Below are 18,991 nucleotides of genomic sequence, written 5' to 3' on the forward strand. Positions count from 1 at the left end.
TGGTACACAATACCAATTCTCAGATCTAAAAGAGAAATATACCATAAAAAGTATAGTATACCTGAGCATGAAGTCTCATCCATTATGTAATTCCTATCTAGATTTCCATATCCTCCCCATTACCCTTTAGGAATATTTAACACATAACTAACAGAGATAGGAAAACTAAGTCAAACAAAATATTGTCTTAGGCCAAATACATACCCATTTTTTTTACCTTTCCAATTTAGTAAATAGAAACAAGTTTTTATTTTCACATAACAGAGTACAGAAAGAACGCTGCTGTGTTTTCCAATTATATTCAGAGTAATGAGCTCCAAGTAGAACTAAAATCTAAAATTATGAATTTAAAATCCACTCACAACACTATTTAAATAACATTAGATAAACATTGCAGTGGCTATAAAACTCCCATTTTGATTGATTATTTATATAAATATTAAACTTTGTCAAGTCTTATAAACTACTTTAAAAATCCTACTATTGGTCAAAACTTAAAAGTGTCTCAAAGTGTTGATTTTAGTGTAAGTATTATTTAAGTTGTATCACATTGTTTATATTACTATCAACATTATCTATACATTAGTCACCATAGTTTATAATCTTCTTGGCAATATTTATATTAACGTTACTGATGTTTACAATATAGTCAACCCTGTTTGTTAAAAAATCAATATCATTTATACAACAAAACCAAAGTTAAACTATAAAGTAATGTTGATAAAATATATAAATATGCTAATTCCATTTTTAGAATGACAGTGGAAAAAACAAATGTTATCAATTAGCTTGGACACCAATAGCAATGAACTTTTTATATTGAAATATTTTAGCAATACTTTAATTACTCAAAAGCTGTATGTATGGATTATCCCTAAAATCCCAAATCATGTAAATTTATTCATTACACAAAACCAGTATAATTATTATATTGTTAAATTTTATAGCTAAAATATACGTTAGCAAAAAGTGATTTTTTTTCTGTTGTCTTTGTTGTTATTACTGGTTTTCCTCTTTCTTTCTTTTCTTTACTGGACAAAATGACAAGATGGAAAAATTCACACAAAAAGAAAGAACAGGAGGTAGTACTCATTGCCAGAGATTTAATCGATACAGACATAAGTAAGATGTCTGAAGTAGAATTTAAAACAACAATTATAAAGATACTGGCTGGGCTTGAAGAAAGCATAGAATACACTAGAGAATCCCTTACCATAGAGATAAAAGAACTAAAATCTAGTCAGGCCAAAATTAAAAATGCTATTACCAAGATGCAGTCCCAAGTAGAGGCCATAAAAATGAGGATGAACGAAGCTGAACTATATGCTAAGTGATATAAAAAGATTTCTTGGGGCACCTGGGTGGTTCAGAGGGTTAAGTGTCTGACTCTTGATCTCGGTTCAGGTCATGATCTCAGTTCAGGTCATGATCTCAGGATCATGAGATCAAGCCCTCTGTGCTCAGCGGGGAGTCTGCCTGAGGGTCTCTCCTTCTCCCTGTGTCCCTCCCCCCCACGTGCACAGGCTCACTCTAATAAATAAAATAAACTAAAAAAAAAAAAGAAAACCAATTTTAAAAAAGAGAGAGAGATTTCTTCATCAAGTTTAACATTAAAAGGTTTCTTAAAGGTATATCCAACAAAAGTACTGATTATTTCCTATGTGTTTAGGACTTGCTCCATAATGTGGGAAATTATTTTTTTTAAGATTTTATTTATTTTATTTGACAGAGAGAGAGAGACAGCAAGAGAGGGAACACAAGCAGGGGGAGTGGGAGAGGGAGAAGCAGGCTTCCTGCTTAGCAGGGAGCCCGATGCAGGGCTCCATCCCAGGACCCTGGGATCATGACCTGAGCTCAAGGCAGACGTTTAATGAATGAGCTACCCAGGTGCCCCATAATGTGGGAAATTAAAAGGCAACATAAGACACTGTTCACAAGGAACTTCCAATCTCACATAGGCATATATACATTAAAGAGTTACAGAACATCAGGAACAATGTACAGTTAAGAGCCATTATCATTATTAAGAAGAAAAACATGGAAGTTGAGTACAGTTTCCAATAAAAATAAATATCCTAGAGGTAAAGAGAGAACACTTTAAAAAGCAGATACTATTCTAAACTGAAAACTATAACTATTTTTCAATTTTTATACTTGTCATATCAAAGAATATCTCTTATATTTCATTTTACATAAAATTATACTAGTTGAACATGAATCTTTATGTAAACAAATACCTGAAAAATTCATTCATCAAGTAAGTAAAATAAATTTCAAATGGACTAATAGCAGAAATACCTAGAATATCAGCTTTAAAGAACTGTATTAAATATTAGGAAATTACTCTACACTTGAATTGCAGGACATAAAAGGAGAGCAAGTCCAAAAGATCCTTTCTTTCATCATCATTTTTAATAACACTCCAAATGAAGCAGTAGGATACCACTTAAAACAAGTAATCAACAAACTTGGGCAAACTAATATCCTATGCTTCTAAATGCCCTCTAAGGGCAATCACTTTATTTCTGTCAAAAATACATAAGCTAGGGTGCCTGGGTGGCTCAGTTGGTTAAGTGACTGCCTTCGGCTCAGGTCATGATCCTGGAGTCCCAGGATCGAGTCCCGCATCAGGCTCCCTGCTCAGCAGGGAGTTGCTTCTCCCTCTGACCCTCCCCCCTCTCATGTGCTCTCTCTCTCTCTCATTCTCTCTCTCAAATAAATAAAATCTTTAAAAAAAAATACATAAGCTAACTTGGATAATGAACTGAAAAACATTCTACAAAATAAGAAATGCAAAGTATTCTTCAAAAACATTAACAGTGAAAGACAAAAATAAACTGAAAAACTGTCCCAGGTGAAAGATGTTTTAAAAAAAAAAAGCTAAATACAATGTGTGATTCTAGATTGGATCCTGGCTCAGGGAAAAAATTCTATAAGGAAATTACTGGGACATGAATATGAATTATAAATTAAGTGAAAACACTACATAGATGCTAAATTCCCTGAATTTTACAATTAAAATGGTTCAGTAAGAGTTTCTTTATTCCTTGGAGATTATTTAAGTGAATGGTTATGATGTTTGCATATTACTCTCAAATGTTTAGCATACAATATGTATTTTTGATATATCGATATAGAGAGAAAAGAAAAAAATGAGGCAAATGTTAATCTGTGAATCTAGGTAAAAGGTATAGGAGGGTTCATTGTTCATTCATGTAACTTTTCTTGAGATCTGAAATATTTCACAATAAAATGTTAAGTAGGAAAATAAGACATTCCAGCATAGACATATCTTTTATAAAAAGGCAGTAAAAGGATTTTCAGAATGTACTACCTGGGTTCTTTCAGCAAGAGGATGGTCACAAGAGTGTAAGAAGTCTTTGGACCGAGATTCTATAGTATTAGAAGGTCCATCTCCAGGAAATTCACTTTTCCGTATGCTTTCATCAGGTAAAAGATGTATATTTTCTTTATCACTGTCATCCTTTGACCTTAATGTTTCTGTTGCTACTGAAACTTTTGTCATCACTGCTGTTGATCGTGAACGAACAGGCCTTCCTCTTTGAACAGTCTCCCATCCTTCAGCATCTTTCCGTTCTATGCAGTTGAGGGAAGGAAATAAATCAAGATTTCTTTAGATGACATTTTCAAAAATCTATAAAATAGAAATATTTTCCAATCTAATTCCCATTAAATGTAACTAATATACAAACATGACACTAATTATTGTGCAAAGCATAATGTGTGTATGTTCATGTGTAATATCTAATACAACTACACAAATATTTCCCTATTTTACAAATGACAAAACTGAGATTCAGATTAAGACTGATATAAGGCCACAGAGTCAGAAAGTAATAATAAACATTTATACAGTGTATACTATATGCTAACACCGTTCCAAGTGTTTTACACAGAATAACTCCTAATCTTCACAACAACCCTGTAATACCAGAACTATCATCCCAAATTTATCATTGATAAAATCTATCATTTGTCATTTCATTTACTCCATTTGTCATTCAGAAAAATGAGACAAAGAGAGATTGAGTAATTTCCCAAGGTTGCACACCCAGAAAAGGTAAAGCCAAGATGCAAGTCCAGACAAATTGGTTCTGGTGTCCATGTCCCATTGGTTACATAAAAACTGCCTCTCTATCTTTCAAAATCCAAACATAGGCCTACCTCCAAAGTCCAAGATTTTTTCCTCTATCCTAATGTACTAATGACATACATTTGGCTTAAAAAAACTATTAAGACTATAGACTATTAATTGAAGGCACTGAAGGAATCCTAGAGGATCTAATCCAATATTTCACCACATATACAAGGAAATTGAGGACCTGCGTCCAAAGTTCACACAGCAAAATAGCCTAAAATAAATAAGACTCTTCCACTGAAGTGTTTCAAAATGTCACAGCCTGAGGTATATATGTTTACAGTGATGTATATAGCTACGATTTTTAAATTTTATAGGCTAATTGTACTCTTTCAAAATTAATACGAAGACTTCCAGTTCTGGCCAAGATGGAATAGCCCACCTTCATCTCCAGGTCCTCCTCCTTATGAGAGAAAGCCTTGGACAAAACATGTAAAATAAACTTAGGAAGATTTTAAGAGACAGAAAGAAGTACGAGGACTGCCAAGAGACCCTGAGACTTAAAAAGCAGCACAGCAGTGAGTTCTCTAGGTTTCCTTATTATACTCCAGATAGGACGCCATACAAGCCTCCAACCCTGAAGGACCAACAGGCATAAACAAACTAAGCATGAGCAAAACCTGTTTTGCCAAGCCAAAGGACAGGGAAAAGAAGAGCCTAACAAAACAGAAAATCTTTTTGAAGATATTCACTCTATTCCAGCCGAAGATCCGTGGAAATCCTGTGCCTATGGTCTCAATAGGGTAAGCGGGGACCTGAAGTTCCATTGCCAACTAGCAGAAGCAGATAGTGGTCCAATTCCCCCACCAAAGTAATGTCAGCGAAGTTGAATGGTGAGTTGAACTTCCACCTCCAACTGGCATTGACAGAACTAAATAAGACAGCAGGAACTGGAGTTGTTCATCACTCCACTTTCGCACACTCTTACTGTCAGTGTGCCCAGTGGGAAGATGAACCTCCATAACCCACTGAGCAGAAATGAGACTGAATGAGGCAGTAGAAGTCAGAACTGCTAGAAAGTGGTCCTCCCTACCCCCAGGGTCAGCAGGGCCCAATGGTGAGCAAAGCCTCCACTTCCATTCAGCATCAAAGGCAGAGTGTAAAATAGGGACTAGTCAACATTCTGTTCTCCCCCTCCACCAGTATCAGCAGATCTCTGTAGAAAGCTGAGTTTCCACCCGACCAACATTAATACAACAAAATGAAGTGGTGGAGGGCAGATTTACTTGGCACTTGGATCTCCCTGCCCCTTGCCATGATATCAACAGGGCCAAGCAGGGAGCTAAGATTCCACCTCACTCTACAGCAACAAGATGGCGTGAGTTGTCCTCCTTTCACTTTGCCCCTCCCTAGCTCAGGTGGACCCAAAGAAGAGATGAGCATATACCACCAGGAGGAGCCAAGGAGATGGTAAAAGGTGGTGCCCCAATTTTGCTGGGAAAGTGTCACTGGGAACAAGAACAGAGTTTCAGGGACATGTGGGCCAATAATAAAAGAGGTAACGTGTGTCATCAGAGTCCCAGAAGGAGAGGAGAGAGAGTGTAGAACTAAAGAAGTATTTGAAGAAAGAATGGCTGAAAACGAGCCAAACTTAATGAAAGACATAAAACTACAGATTCAAGAAATTAGGAAATATGTCCCCCCAAACCCAGGCTAAGACACATCATAATTAAACCATTGAAAGAAAAAATTATTGAAAGCAGCCACAGGGAAAAATATCCATAGAGCAACATAAACTCTAATGACAGCAAATTTCTCATATGAAATATTGCTGGCTAGGAGGAAGTGATACATTTTTCAGGGACTGAAAGAATGTCAATTGCAAATTCTATATCCAGTGAAAATATCCCTCAGGAATGAAGAGTAAATAAAGGCATTCTCAGATGAAGGAAAAACTGAAAGAACATATCAATGGTAAACCTGCCATTGAAGAATGGCTAAAGGAAGCTCCCTAAAGAAAAATGAGTAAGAGAAGACAGTTTAAAACAAATCAAACAGGGAATACTGAAATGAGTAAAAATGGAGATAAACAGAATAAACTATTCTCATTTTCTTGAATCATGTTTGAAAGTAAAACAAAAAATTAAAACACCATTTGATGTAGGAAACAATATAATTAAGACAATTACATATAGAAGTAGCGAGAATAAAGGGAAACAATTAGAAGGTTTCTACATTTCACTCATGGTGGTAAACATCAAAGCCAGTAGAGTATGATAACTTAACATATGTACAATGTAATACCTAAGGCAACAACTATAAAAAAAACTGTACAATAAAATATACTCCAAAACACTATAAATATGTCAACATGGAATCATAAAAAAATGGCCAAGTTACCCATAAGAAAGCAAAAAAAGGGAAACAGTAGAAAAAGAAACAAAGAAAATAGAAAAATAATAAAATCACATGCCTATATCCTACCCTAACATACCAATAATTACCCTTAATTATAAAAGGTCTAAATATACCAAATGATAAAGACTAGCACAGTATATTTAAAAATACAATTGAGTTATATGTTATCTACAAGAAATTCACTTAAATACAAGGTCATAGGTAAATTCAAAGTGAAAGTATAGAAAAAGATGCACCATGCAAACATTAATAAGGAAAGGAGTAGTTATATTAATATCAGATATAGTAGACTTCAGAGCAAAGAAAACCACTAAAGAAATAAAGATACAGTATATAATGATAAAAGCATTCCACAATGAAGATATACATCCCTAAATTCGTATATACCAAACAGAAACTCAAGATACACAGAGAAAAAATTGATAAGGCTAAAAGGAAAAAGAGAAGAATACAGTTATATCTGGGGATTTCTAACTCCCAGGAATTGACAGAACTAGATATAAAATCAGCAAGTATATAGAATTGAACATACAATCAACCAACTTGAAAAAACAGCATATACAGAACAGTCTACTCAACAACAGTAAAAAAAATTTTTTTCAAATATATACAAAACATTCAGGATGATAGACCATATTCATTCTATAAAATAAACTTCTATGGACCAATTCTGCAGTAAATACAAACTACCAAAACTCAACCAAGATGAAACAGACTATCTGAATAGTCTCATAATTATTATAGACACTGAATTTGTACTTTAAAAGCTCCCCCCAAAAAATCTCCAGCCCCAGACAGTTTCTCTGGCAATTTCTACAAAACACTTTTAAAAGGATTAACACTAATTTTACACAAAGTATTCCAGAAAATTGAAGAGGAGAGAATACTCCTCAAGTTATAAGCCTAGTTTTACCTTGATACAAAAACACATAAAGACAGTACATAAAAATAAAACTAAATAACAATATTTCTCACGAACTTAAATGTAAAAATCATCAACAAAATATCAGCATATCAAATCTAGCAATGTATAAAAAGAATTACAAACCATGACCAAGTGGAATTAATTTCAGGTATGCAAACCTGGTTCAACATTCAAAAAATTCAATGCAATCCACGATTGTCAACAGACTAAACAAGGAAAATCATATGATCTTATTAACTGATAAAGAAAAAGTATTTCACAAACTCTAATACCCATTCAAGAGAAAAACTCATTAAACTATAATATAGGGGAACTTACTCAACTTGATAAAAAGTATCTACAAAAAGCCTACAGCTAGGGGCACCTGGGTGGCTCAGTCCTAATGTATCTGCCTTGTCTCAGGTCATGATCTCAGGGTACTGGTGTTGAGCCCAGACCAGGCTCCCTGCTCAGCGGAAGTTTGCTTCTCCTCCCTCTCCCTCTGCCCCTAGCCCCGCTCATGCTCTCTCTCTCTCTCAAATGAATAAATAAAATCTTAAAGAAAAAAAAATAAAGCAAAGGAAGAAATAAAACTGTCCCTAATTTCAGATGATATGATTGTCTACACAGAAAACCCCAGGGAATACACATAAAATATCCAGAATTATTCATAAATTCAGTAAAGTTGTAGGATATAGGTCCATGCACAAATCCATTGCATTTGTATATACTAACAGTGAACATGCGGAAACTGAAATTAAAAACAATTTACAATTACACTGGGGTGCCTAGGTGGCTCACTCAGTTAAGCATCTTCTCCGGCTCAGGTCATGATCCCAGGGTCCTGGGATCCACCCCTGCATCTGGCTCCCTGCTCATTGGGCAGTCCCCTTTTCCCTCTCCCTCTACCCCTTCCCTCCACTTTTGCTCTCTCTCTCTCTCTCTCTCAAATAAATAAAATCTTTTTAAAAAATTTACAATTACACTGAAGAAAATGAAATATTTAGTAATATATCTAACAAAAAAGGTACAGTATGTGTATCCTAAAAATTATAAAAGACTGATAAAAAAAAAGACCTAATAAATGGAAATACATACCATGTTCATTAGAAAATAAATGCTGATTAGAAAATTCAGCATAGTAAAAATGTTGGTTCTCTCTAAAATGATCAATAGCTCTAATATAATTTCTATCAAAATCCCAGCAACATTTTTTTAGATATTAGAGAAGCTTATTCTAAAATTTATATAGGAAGACATACTAAAATAGTTAAAAACAATTTTTAAGGAGAAGAATAAAGTAAAAGCAATTACTCTACTCAATATAAGGCTTACCACAGAGCAAGAGTAATCAAGACAGTACAGTACGGGTGGAACAACAGAACACAGATCAATGAAATAGAATACAAAACCGAGAAATATATCCACACAAATATGCCCAACTGATTTTTGACAAAATTTCAAAAGAGAATATTTAACAAATGGTGGTGGAGCAATAAGACATCCATAGGCAAAACGTAAACCTCCATCTAAAACTCACACTTCACCCAAAAATTGACTCAGAATGTGTCACTAATTTAAGATGTAAAACTATAAAACCTTAGGAAAAACAAAACAAAAAATATCTTCCGAACATACTAGACAAATGAGTTCTTATACTTGACACCAAAAGCATGATCCATAAACAGAAGGCCTAATGGACCTCACCAAAATTGAAAATTTTCCCCTGCAACAAACTCTATCAAGAGAATGAAAAGATAAACAACAGTCCAACAAAGGACTAATGTCTAGAATATAGAAATAATGCTCAAAATTCAACAGTAATATTACAAACAATACAAGTAGAAAATGGGCAAAAGAAGTGAACAAACATTACACTGAAGGGTATATACAAATGACAAATAAGTACACAAAAGATGTTCAACATCACTAGCCATTAGAGAAATGCAAATTAAAAACCACAATGAGATATCACAATATACCTATCAGAATAGCTAAATAAAATATAGTAAAAAATACTGGTGGAATCCATGGCTAGAAGGGTGTTAAGTAAAGGGTATGAGATTTCTTTTTTTTCTTTCCAGTTCCACTGAGATATAATTGACATATAACATCATATTAGTTTAAGGTACAACATATTGTTTGATATATGTATATATCAAGAAATGATTACTGAAATAATTTTAATTAATATCCAGCACCTCACCCAGTTACAAATATTTTGTCTTGAGATAAGAACGTCTAAGTTCACTCTCTTAGCAACTTTCAAATATATATACACCACACGTTCTTTATCCAAATATTCTTTATCTCATGGATCAATGGGCACTTAAATTGTTTCTATGTTTTGACTATTGTAAATAATCTTGCTATGAACAATCTTGCTATGAACAAGCACAGGCATCTTTTCAAGGTAGTGTTTTCATTTCTTTTGGATATATACCCCGAGGTGGGATTGCTGGATCATATGGCAGTTCTATTTTAATTTTTTGAGGAAACTCCATACTGTTTATGTGGCTGTAACAATTTACATTCCCACCAACAATGTACAAAGGTTCTCTTTTCTCCACATTCTCTCCAACATTTGTTATCTCTTGTCTATTTGATGACAACCATTCTGACAGATGTGAGGTGATATCTCATTTTGTTTTTTATTTGCTTTTGCTAATGACTTATGTTGTTGAGCACCTTTTCAGGTACCTGAGGCCAGTTGGATACTATTTTTGGAAAAATGTCTATTCAGATCCTCTGCCCATTTTTTAAATTATATTGCTTGTTTTTTGATATAGTGTTGTATGAGTTCTTTATATATTTTGGATATTAACCCCAATCAGATATATCACAGTATTTTGCAGATATCTGCAAGTATTTTCTCCCATTCTATAGGTTACCTCTTCATTTTTTTTGTTTCCTTTGCTATACAGAGCTCTTTAATTTGAAGTAGTCATGCTTGCTTTTTGCTTTTGTTGCATTTGCTTTTAGTGTCAAATCCAAAAATTCAATGCCAAGAGGTATCTTTTCGAGGTGATGAAAATGTTGACTGAGATTATGGTACTACATACGTGTGAATATACTAACAATAGATTAATTGTATATTTTAAATGGATGAATTATATGGTATATGAATTGTATTTTAACAAAGGTGGTATAAAAAATTAACAGGAAAAAGTAGGCTGATTTCTGAAACTTATTTCTGGAAAACTGAAAACTTAATCACAGCTGAAAACTACATGTTTTAGGGGTATCAAGACCATACCACCAAATGAATCACTAAAGGGAAGGAATTTTATTTCAAGGGGAAAAAAAATACTTACAAAATGCATATCCCTCTAACTGGGAATGTTAACTCACTATCCTATTTTTAAAAATACAACTGTGATAGTATTGTATATTATATTTTAAAATAAAGATAAGACAGACATGTAATCTTTTATTTCAAAGGTCTAGACCTGGAAATCTCTATGGGGAAAGGTTTAAATTTCTTTTGTGATGATTCTCATATATGCAATACAGAAAAAAATAGTATTATGAGCCCCACGTTCCAATCATCCAGCTTAATAATTATCAACATTCTGCCACTGTTATTTCATCTAGTTCCCCTTCCCTACTCTTTTTCTGAAAGATTTTAAAGCAAATTCTAGACTTCATTACCATTTCTGCTGCAGATATTCAGTATGTGCCTTTAAAATAATTTTTTTTTAAATATAACAATTATGGTAAACAACAAAATTAATATTATACCTTAAATCATACACTATCCAAGCTGTGACCAATTTTCATCCATATTAAACTTTCAAAAATTTAGCATGTTATATATCAGTCTTTTTTTTCTTTCAAGATTTTATTTAAATTCAAGTTAGTTAACATATCCTGTAGTATTAGTTGCCAGGGGTAGAATTTAGTGATTCATCACTTGCATATAACACCCAGTGTTCATTACATCAAGTGCCCTCTTTAATGCCCATCACCCATTTACCCAACCCCCCAACCCAGCTCCCCTCCAGCAACCTTCAGTTTGTGCCCTATAGTCATTAAGAGTCTCTTATGGTTTGCCTCCCTCTCAGATTTCATCTTATTTTATTTTTCCTTCCCTTCCCCTATGTTCATCTGTTTTCTTTCTTAAATTCCACATGAGTGAAATCATATGGTATTTGTCTTTCTCTGACTGACTTATTTAGCTTAGCATAATACCCTATACTTCCAACTATGTCATTGCAAATGGCAAGATTTAATTCTTTTTGGGTGAGTAATATTCCACTGAGTAATATTCCACTAATATATATATACACACACACACACACACACACATATACATATACACATATATATGCATATGTATATATATATACCACATCTTCTTATCCGTTCATCAGTCAATGGACATTTGTCTTCTAAATATGTATAAAGAGGAAACAGGCAAGATGGTGGAGCAATAGGGGACCCTGTTTCAACTGGCCCCCTGAATTTAGCAGGATATCTACCGAACCGTTCTGAACACACATGAAATCAGCATGAGATTTAATAATATATATCTGGATCTCTACAAGCAGAGGTAGGCGAGGCGAGGTAGGAAGGGCGGAGTCTGTGGGCAGATATCGGAGGATAAGCAGAAGGGGGAGGGAGCCACCATAAGCTGGCTCCTGGTAAGTGATATAACACCAGAGTGCAAAAGGGTCCTGCACTGGGGACCAGGCAAAAACTCGAAGAGTGGTAGCGACCACGGAAGGGCTTTAGAGCAGTGCTCAGACAGGATCCAAGAGCTGCGGGTGCGCAAGCACCGACTCGGAGCAGCTCCCAGTTTTAGAAGCACAAAAGGAAGAGACAACGCCCGGGCCCTGGGGTCAAACTCTGGAGAGTTTCTGTGGGCGTGACCGCCAAGGGAGGCTAAAGTTTTCAGCAGCGCATACAGAAACGGAGACTGTGTGTCCTGGAGGGCTCAGTGAAGAGCAGACTGCGTTTCTCGGCTCTCCGGCAGAGGTTTGGGTGTGGCCATTTTTGCTCTGACTCTCGGAAGAAACTCTGAAGGCCCTAAGAGAACAAAAGCTCAAAAAACTGGTTTCCACTGAGCCCAGCTCCACCCCCACACAGGAAACACTGGTTTCCACTCTGCCCATGCAGGGTTGACTGAGAAACAGTGGGGGAGGCACCTCCCCCAGAAGACAGGCTGGAAGAACAAGAGGTCGACAACCCTAGAGTCTCCATAAAATGGGTGCATCTTGTTTAGGTCGTGGTTAATACTGTGCACACCTCAACCACCCCTCAACAGAATGACTAGGTGGAAGAACTCCCAATAAAGAAAGGAACCAGACCTAATGGATATAGGTATAAGCAAGATGTCAGAGATAGACTTCAGAGTACCAAGTATGAAGCCGATATCTAGGCTTGAGGAAAATATTAGCAACAATATAGAATCTCTAAGGGCAGAAATGAGATCTAATCAGACAGAACTTAAAAATGCTATGAGTGAGATGCAGTCCAAACTAGATACCCTAACAGACAGGATAAATGAGGCAGAAGAACAAATTAGTGAGCTAGAAAATAAGATGATAGAAAGGAAGGAAGCCGAGGATAACTGGGATAAACACCTAGAAGCCCATGAGAACAGACTTAGAGAAATCAAAAGTTCAAATATCAGAATTCATGGGATCCCTGAGGGGGTGGAGAGGACGAGAATGTATGTTTGAGCAAATCATAGCTGAGAGCTTCCCTAATCTGGGGAAGAAAACAAGCATTCGTGTCCAATAGGCAGACAGGACCCCTCCAAGATCAGTAAGAACAGACCAACGCCCCGGGACATAATAGCAAAGCTTGCAAATCTTAGAGCCAAGGAAACTATCCTGAGAGAAGCTAAGAGGAAGAGATTTCTTACGTACAAAGGGAGGAACATTAGAATAACGTCAGACCTGTCCACAGAGACCTGGCAAGCCAGGAAAGGCTGGCAAGATATATTCTGGGTACTAAATGAGAAGAACATGCAGCCAAAAATACTTTATCCAGCAAGGCTGTCATTAAGAATGGATGGAGAGACAAGGAGCTTCCAGGACAGGCAGAAACTAAAACAGTATGTGACCAGCAAGCTGGCCCTGCAAGAAATATTAACAGGGATTCTATAAAAAATGAAAGAATCCAAGAGTAATAGAGCCCAGAAATTTAAAGAGACAATCTACAGAAATAGGGACTTCACAGGCAATAAAATGGCACTAAAATAATATCTTTCAGCAGTCACTCTCAACAAGAATGGCCTAAATGCTCTCATGAAACGGCACAGGGTTGAAGAATGGATAAAAAGACACCACTGTTCCATAGCTGTCTACAAGAGACTCATTTTGAAACTAAAGATACCTCCAAATTGAAAATGAGGGAATGGAAAACCATCTATCACGCCAATGGTCCTCAAAAGAGAGCTGGGGTAGCAATTCTCCTATGAGACAAATTAGATTTTAAACTAAAGACTGTAGTAACATATTAGGCGGTGGAGGAAAGATGGTGGAGAAGTAGGGGACCGTATTTCAACTGGTCCCGGGAATTGAGCTGGATATCTACCAGACCACTCTGAGCACCCACGAAACCAGCCTGAGATATAAGAAGATCTGGATCTCTACAAACAGAATATCGCAGGCGGTTGGTTTCCAGGTATGAATCAGGGAGCTGTGATTCCGCGGGCAGGTATCGGAGGATAAATAGCAGCGGGAGGGTGCCTGGCTGTGGGGATCCTACACCACGGGTGAGCGACAGCCTCGCGTGCTGGGGACAGAGCACAGACTCGCAGACCGGAAGTGGCGGGGAAAGGATTTTAGGGCAGCCCCGGGGCGGAACCCAGAGCGGCGGGGTTGCGGGGACGAACTGGGAGCAGGGGGAGGTTTTAGAAGCAAAAAGTGCAGAGACGTGCTCTGACCTGGAGTCAGAACTGGGAGTGCTGCAGAGGGGCGCACAACCCAGGACGCTGCAGTTTATAGGGGCACGAACAGAAATGGAGACAGTGTGGCAGGGAGAGCTCACTGAAGAACACACTGTGGTCTCTCTGCTCTGAGGCAGAGGGTTGGAAACGGTCTCTTCAGCTCTGACTCACGGAAGAGACACGGAAAACCACCAGGGAAAGCCGCCAGAGAACAAAAGCCCCAAAAACTGATTCCTGCTGAGCCCATCCCCCGCCACAGGGGGGCAGGGCAACTCCGCCCAAACAGGGTTGCCTGAGTAACAATGCAGCAGGCCCCTCCCGCAGAAGACAGGCTGGGAAAACAAGAGGCCAGCAACCCTAAGATCCCAAGAAAACAGGTGCATCTGGCTTGGGTTCTGGTCAATAATTTGGACTCTATACATTCCCTCAAACACCCATGAACAGAATGACTAGGAGGAGGAGCCCCCAAAATAGAAAAGACTCAGAGATTATGACTTATGCTGCAGATTTACAAATGGATGCAGATATAACCAAGATGTCGGAGATGGAATTCAAGCTAGCAATTGTGAAGACAATGGCTAGAATGGAGAAATCAATTAATGGCAACATAGAGTCTCTAAGGGCAGAAATGAAAGCTGAATTGGCAGAACTTAAAAATGCTATCAATGAGATCCAATCCAATCTAGATAATCTAACAGCTAGGGTAACTGAGGCAGAAGAACGAATAAGCGACCTGGAAGACAATATAATCGATAAAAAGGAAAAAGAGAAGGCCAGGGAAAAACAGAATCCATGAAAACAGAATCAGAGAAATAAGTGACACCATGAAGCGTTCCAATGTCAGAATTATTGGAATCCCGGAGGGAGTGGAGAGAGACAGAGGACTAGAAAATATATTTGAACAAATCGTAGCTGAGACTTCCCTAATCTGGGGAATGAAACACACATTCGCATCCTAGAGGCAGAGAGGACCCCTCCCAAGATCAAGGAAAACAGGCCAACACCCCAGCATGTAATAGTAAAACTCGCAAATCTTAGAACCAAGGAAACCATCTTAAGGGCAGTTAGGGGGAAGAGATTCCTTACGTACAGAGGGAGGAACATCAGAGTAACGTCAGACCTATCCACAGAGACCTGGCAAACCAGAAAGGCCTGGCAAGACATATTCAGGGTACTAAATGAGAAGAACATGCAGCCAAGAATACTTTATGCAGCAAGGCTGTCATTTAGAATGGATGGAGAGATGCAGAGCTTCCACGACCGGCAGAAACTGAAAGAATATGTGACCACTAAGCCGGCCCTGCAAGAAATATTAAGGGGGGTTTCTATAAAAGGAGAAAGACACCAAGAGTGATATACAACAGAAATTTACAGGGACAATCTATAAAAACAACGTCTTCACAGGCAATATGATGACAATTAATTCCTATCTTTCAATAATCACACTCAACGTAAATGGCCTAAATGCTCCCATAAAACGACACAGGGTTGTAGATTGGAAAAAGACAGGACCCATCCATATGCTGCCTACAAGAGACTGATTTTGAACCTAAAGATATATCCAGACTGAAAGTGAAGGGATGGAGATCCATCTTCCATGCCAGCGGACCTCAAAAGAAAGCTGGGGTAGCAATTCTTATATCAGACAAATTAGATTTTAAACTAAAGCCTGTAATTAGAGACACAGAAGGACACTATATCATTCTTAAAGGGTCTATCCAACAAGAAGATCTAACAATTGTAAATATCTATGCCCCCAACATGGGAGCAGCCATCTACATAAGCCAACTGTTAACCAAAATAAAGAGTCATATTGATAACAATACATTAATTATAGGAGACCTCAATACTCCACTCTCAGCAATGGACAGATCATCTAAGCAGAAAATCAACAAAGAAACAAGAGCTTTGAATGATACACTGGATCAATGGACCTCACAGATACTTACAGAACATTCCACCCTAAAACAGCAGAACACTCATTCTTCTCGAGTGCACATGGAACTTTCTCCAGAATAGAACACATACTGGGTCACAAATCAGGTCTCAACCGATACCAAAAGATTGAGAATATTCTCTGCATATTCTCAGACCACAATGCTTTAAAACTGGAACTCAATCACAAGAAAAACTTTGGCAGAAATTCAAACACTTGGAAGCTAAAGACCACTCTGCTCAAGAATGTTTGGGTCAACCAGGAAATCAAAGAAGAACTTAAACAATTCATGGAAATCAATGAGAACGAAAACACATCGGTCCAAAACCTATGGGATATTGCAAAGGCGGTCCTAAGGGGGAAATACATAGCCATCCAAGCCTCACTCAAAAAAATAGAAAAATCCCGAATTCACCAACTAACTCTACACCTTAAAGAACTAGAGAAAAAGCAACAAATGATGCCTAAGCCACGCATTAGAAGAGAAATAATTAAAATTAAAGCAGAGATCAATGATTTAGAAACCAGAAACACAGTAGATCAGATCAACGGAACTAGTAGTTGGTTCTTTGAAAGAATTAGTAAGTTCGATAAACCACTGGCCAGTCTTATCCAAAAGAAAAGAGAAAGGACCCAAATTAATAAAATTATGAATGAAAGGGGAGAGATCACGACTAACACCAAGAAAATAGAAACAATTATTAGAAATTATTATCAACAACTATACGCCAATAAACTGAGCAATCTGGATGAAATGGAGGCCTTCCTGGAAACCTGTCAGCTGCCAAGACTGAAACAGGAAGAAATTGACAACCTGAATAGGCCAATAACCAGTAACGAGATTGAAGCAGTGATCAAAAACCTCCCAAAAAACAAGAGTCCAGGGCCCGATGGATTCCCTGGGGAATTCTACCAAACATTCAAAGAAGAAATAATACCTATTATCCTGAAGCTGTTTCAAAAAATAGAAACAGAAGGAAAGCTTCCAAACTCATTCTATGAGGCCAGCATTACCTCAATCCCCAAACCAGGCAAAGACCCCATCAAAAAGGAGAATTTCCGACTGATATCCCTGATGAATATGGATTTCAAAATCCTCAACAAAATCCTAGCTAATAGGATCCAACAATACATTAAAAGGATCATCCACCACGACCAAGTGGGATTTATCCCCAGGATGCAAGGGTGGTTCAACATTCGCCAATTGATCAATGTGATAGAACACCTTAATAAGAGGAAAGAGAGGAACCAACCATATGGTCCTCTCAATTGATGCAGAAAAAGCATTTGACAAAATATAACATCCTTCCCTGATTAAAACTCTTCAGAGTATAGGCATAGAGGGAACATTCCTCAAGCTCATAAAATCCACCTATGAAAAACCCACAGCGAATATCATCCTCAATGGGGAAAAGCTGAGAGCCTTTCCCCTTAAGATCAGGAACACGTCAAGGATGCCCACTCTCGCCACTATTGTTCAACATAGTACAGTCCTAGCAACAGCAATCAGACAACAAAAAGAAATAAAAGGTATTCAAATTGGCAAAGAAGAAGTCAAAGTCTCTCTCTTCGCAGATGACATGATACTTTATGTGGAAAACCCAAAAGACTCCACTCCCAAATTACTAGAACTCATACAGCAATTCAGTAATGTGACAGGATACAAAATCAATGCACAGACATCAGTTGCTTTCTTATACACTAACAACGCAACTGTAGAAAGAGAAATTAGAGAAACGATTCCATTTACAATAGCACCAAAAACCATAAGATACATCAGAATAAACCTAACCAAAGAGGTAAAGGATCTATACTCTAGGAACTACAGAACACTCATGGAAGAAACTGAAGAAGACACAAAAAGATGGAAAAATATTCCATGCTCCTGGATCGGAAGAATAAACATTGTTAAAATGTCTATGCTACCCAGAGCAATCTGTACCTTCAATGCCATCCCAATCAAAATTCCAATGACATTTTTCAAAGTGCTGGAACAAACAATCCTAAAATTTGTATGGAATCAAAAAAGACCCCAAGTCGCCAAGGAGATGTTGAAAAAGAAAAACAAAGCTGGGGGCATCACGTTGCCCGATTTCAAGCTATATTACAAAGCTGTGATCACCAAGACAGCATGGTACTGGCACAAAAACAGACATATAGACCAACGGAACAGAATGGAGAACCCAGATATGGACCCTCAACTCTATGGTCAAATAATCTTTGACAAAGCAGTAAAAAACATGCAATGGAAAAAAGACAGTCTCTTCAATAAATGGTGCTGGCAAAATTGGACAGCCACATGCAGAAGAATAAAACTCGACCATTCTCTAACACCATACACAAAGATAAACTCAAAGTGGATGAAAGACCTCAATGTGAGACAGGAATCCATCAAAATCCTAGAGGAGAACATAGGCAGTAACCTCTTTGACATCGGCCACAGTAACTTCATTCAAGATACGTCTCCAAAAGCTAGTGAAACAAAAGCAAAAATGAACTTTTGGGACTTCATCAAGATAAAAAGCTTCTGCACAGCAAAGGAAACAGTCAACAAAACAAAGAGGACACCCACAGAATGGGAGAAGATATTTGCAAATGACACTACAGATAAGGGGCTGGTATCCAAGATCTATAAAGAACTTCTCAAACTCAACACCCAAAAAACAAATAAACCCGTCAAAAAGGGGGCAGAAGATATGAAAAGACACTTCTCTGAAGAAGACATACAAATGGCTA

At 37.3% G+C, this 18,991-nt stretch overlaps 1 protein-coding gene across 6 annotated transcripts in view; it reads right to left on the bottom strand.

The window, feature by feature from the left end:
- Positions 1-18,991, bottom strand: part of SCAPER (S-phase cyclin A associated protein in the ER) — a 529,442-nt gene that overhangs the window by 394,184 nt on the left and 116,267 nt on the right. For all 6 annotated transcript variants that reach the window (XM_078079039.1, XM_078079040.1, XM_078079036.1 and 3 more), the window contains one exon: positions 3,335-3,597. In XM_078079039.1, the coding sequence (XP_077935165.1) occupies positions 3,335-3,597 (263 nt within the window). The remainder of the gene's footprint in view (positions 1-3,334; positions 3,598-18,991) is intronic.

The sequence above is a fragment of the Halichoerus grypus genome, chromosome 8 (assembly GCF_964656455.1).
Source record: "Halichoerus grypus chromosome 8, mHalGry1.hap1.1, whole genome shotgun sequence".
NCBI lineage: Eukaryota > Metazoa > Chordata > Mammalia > Carnivora > Phocidae > Halichoerus > Halichoerus grypus.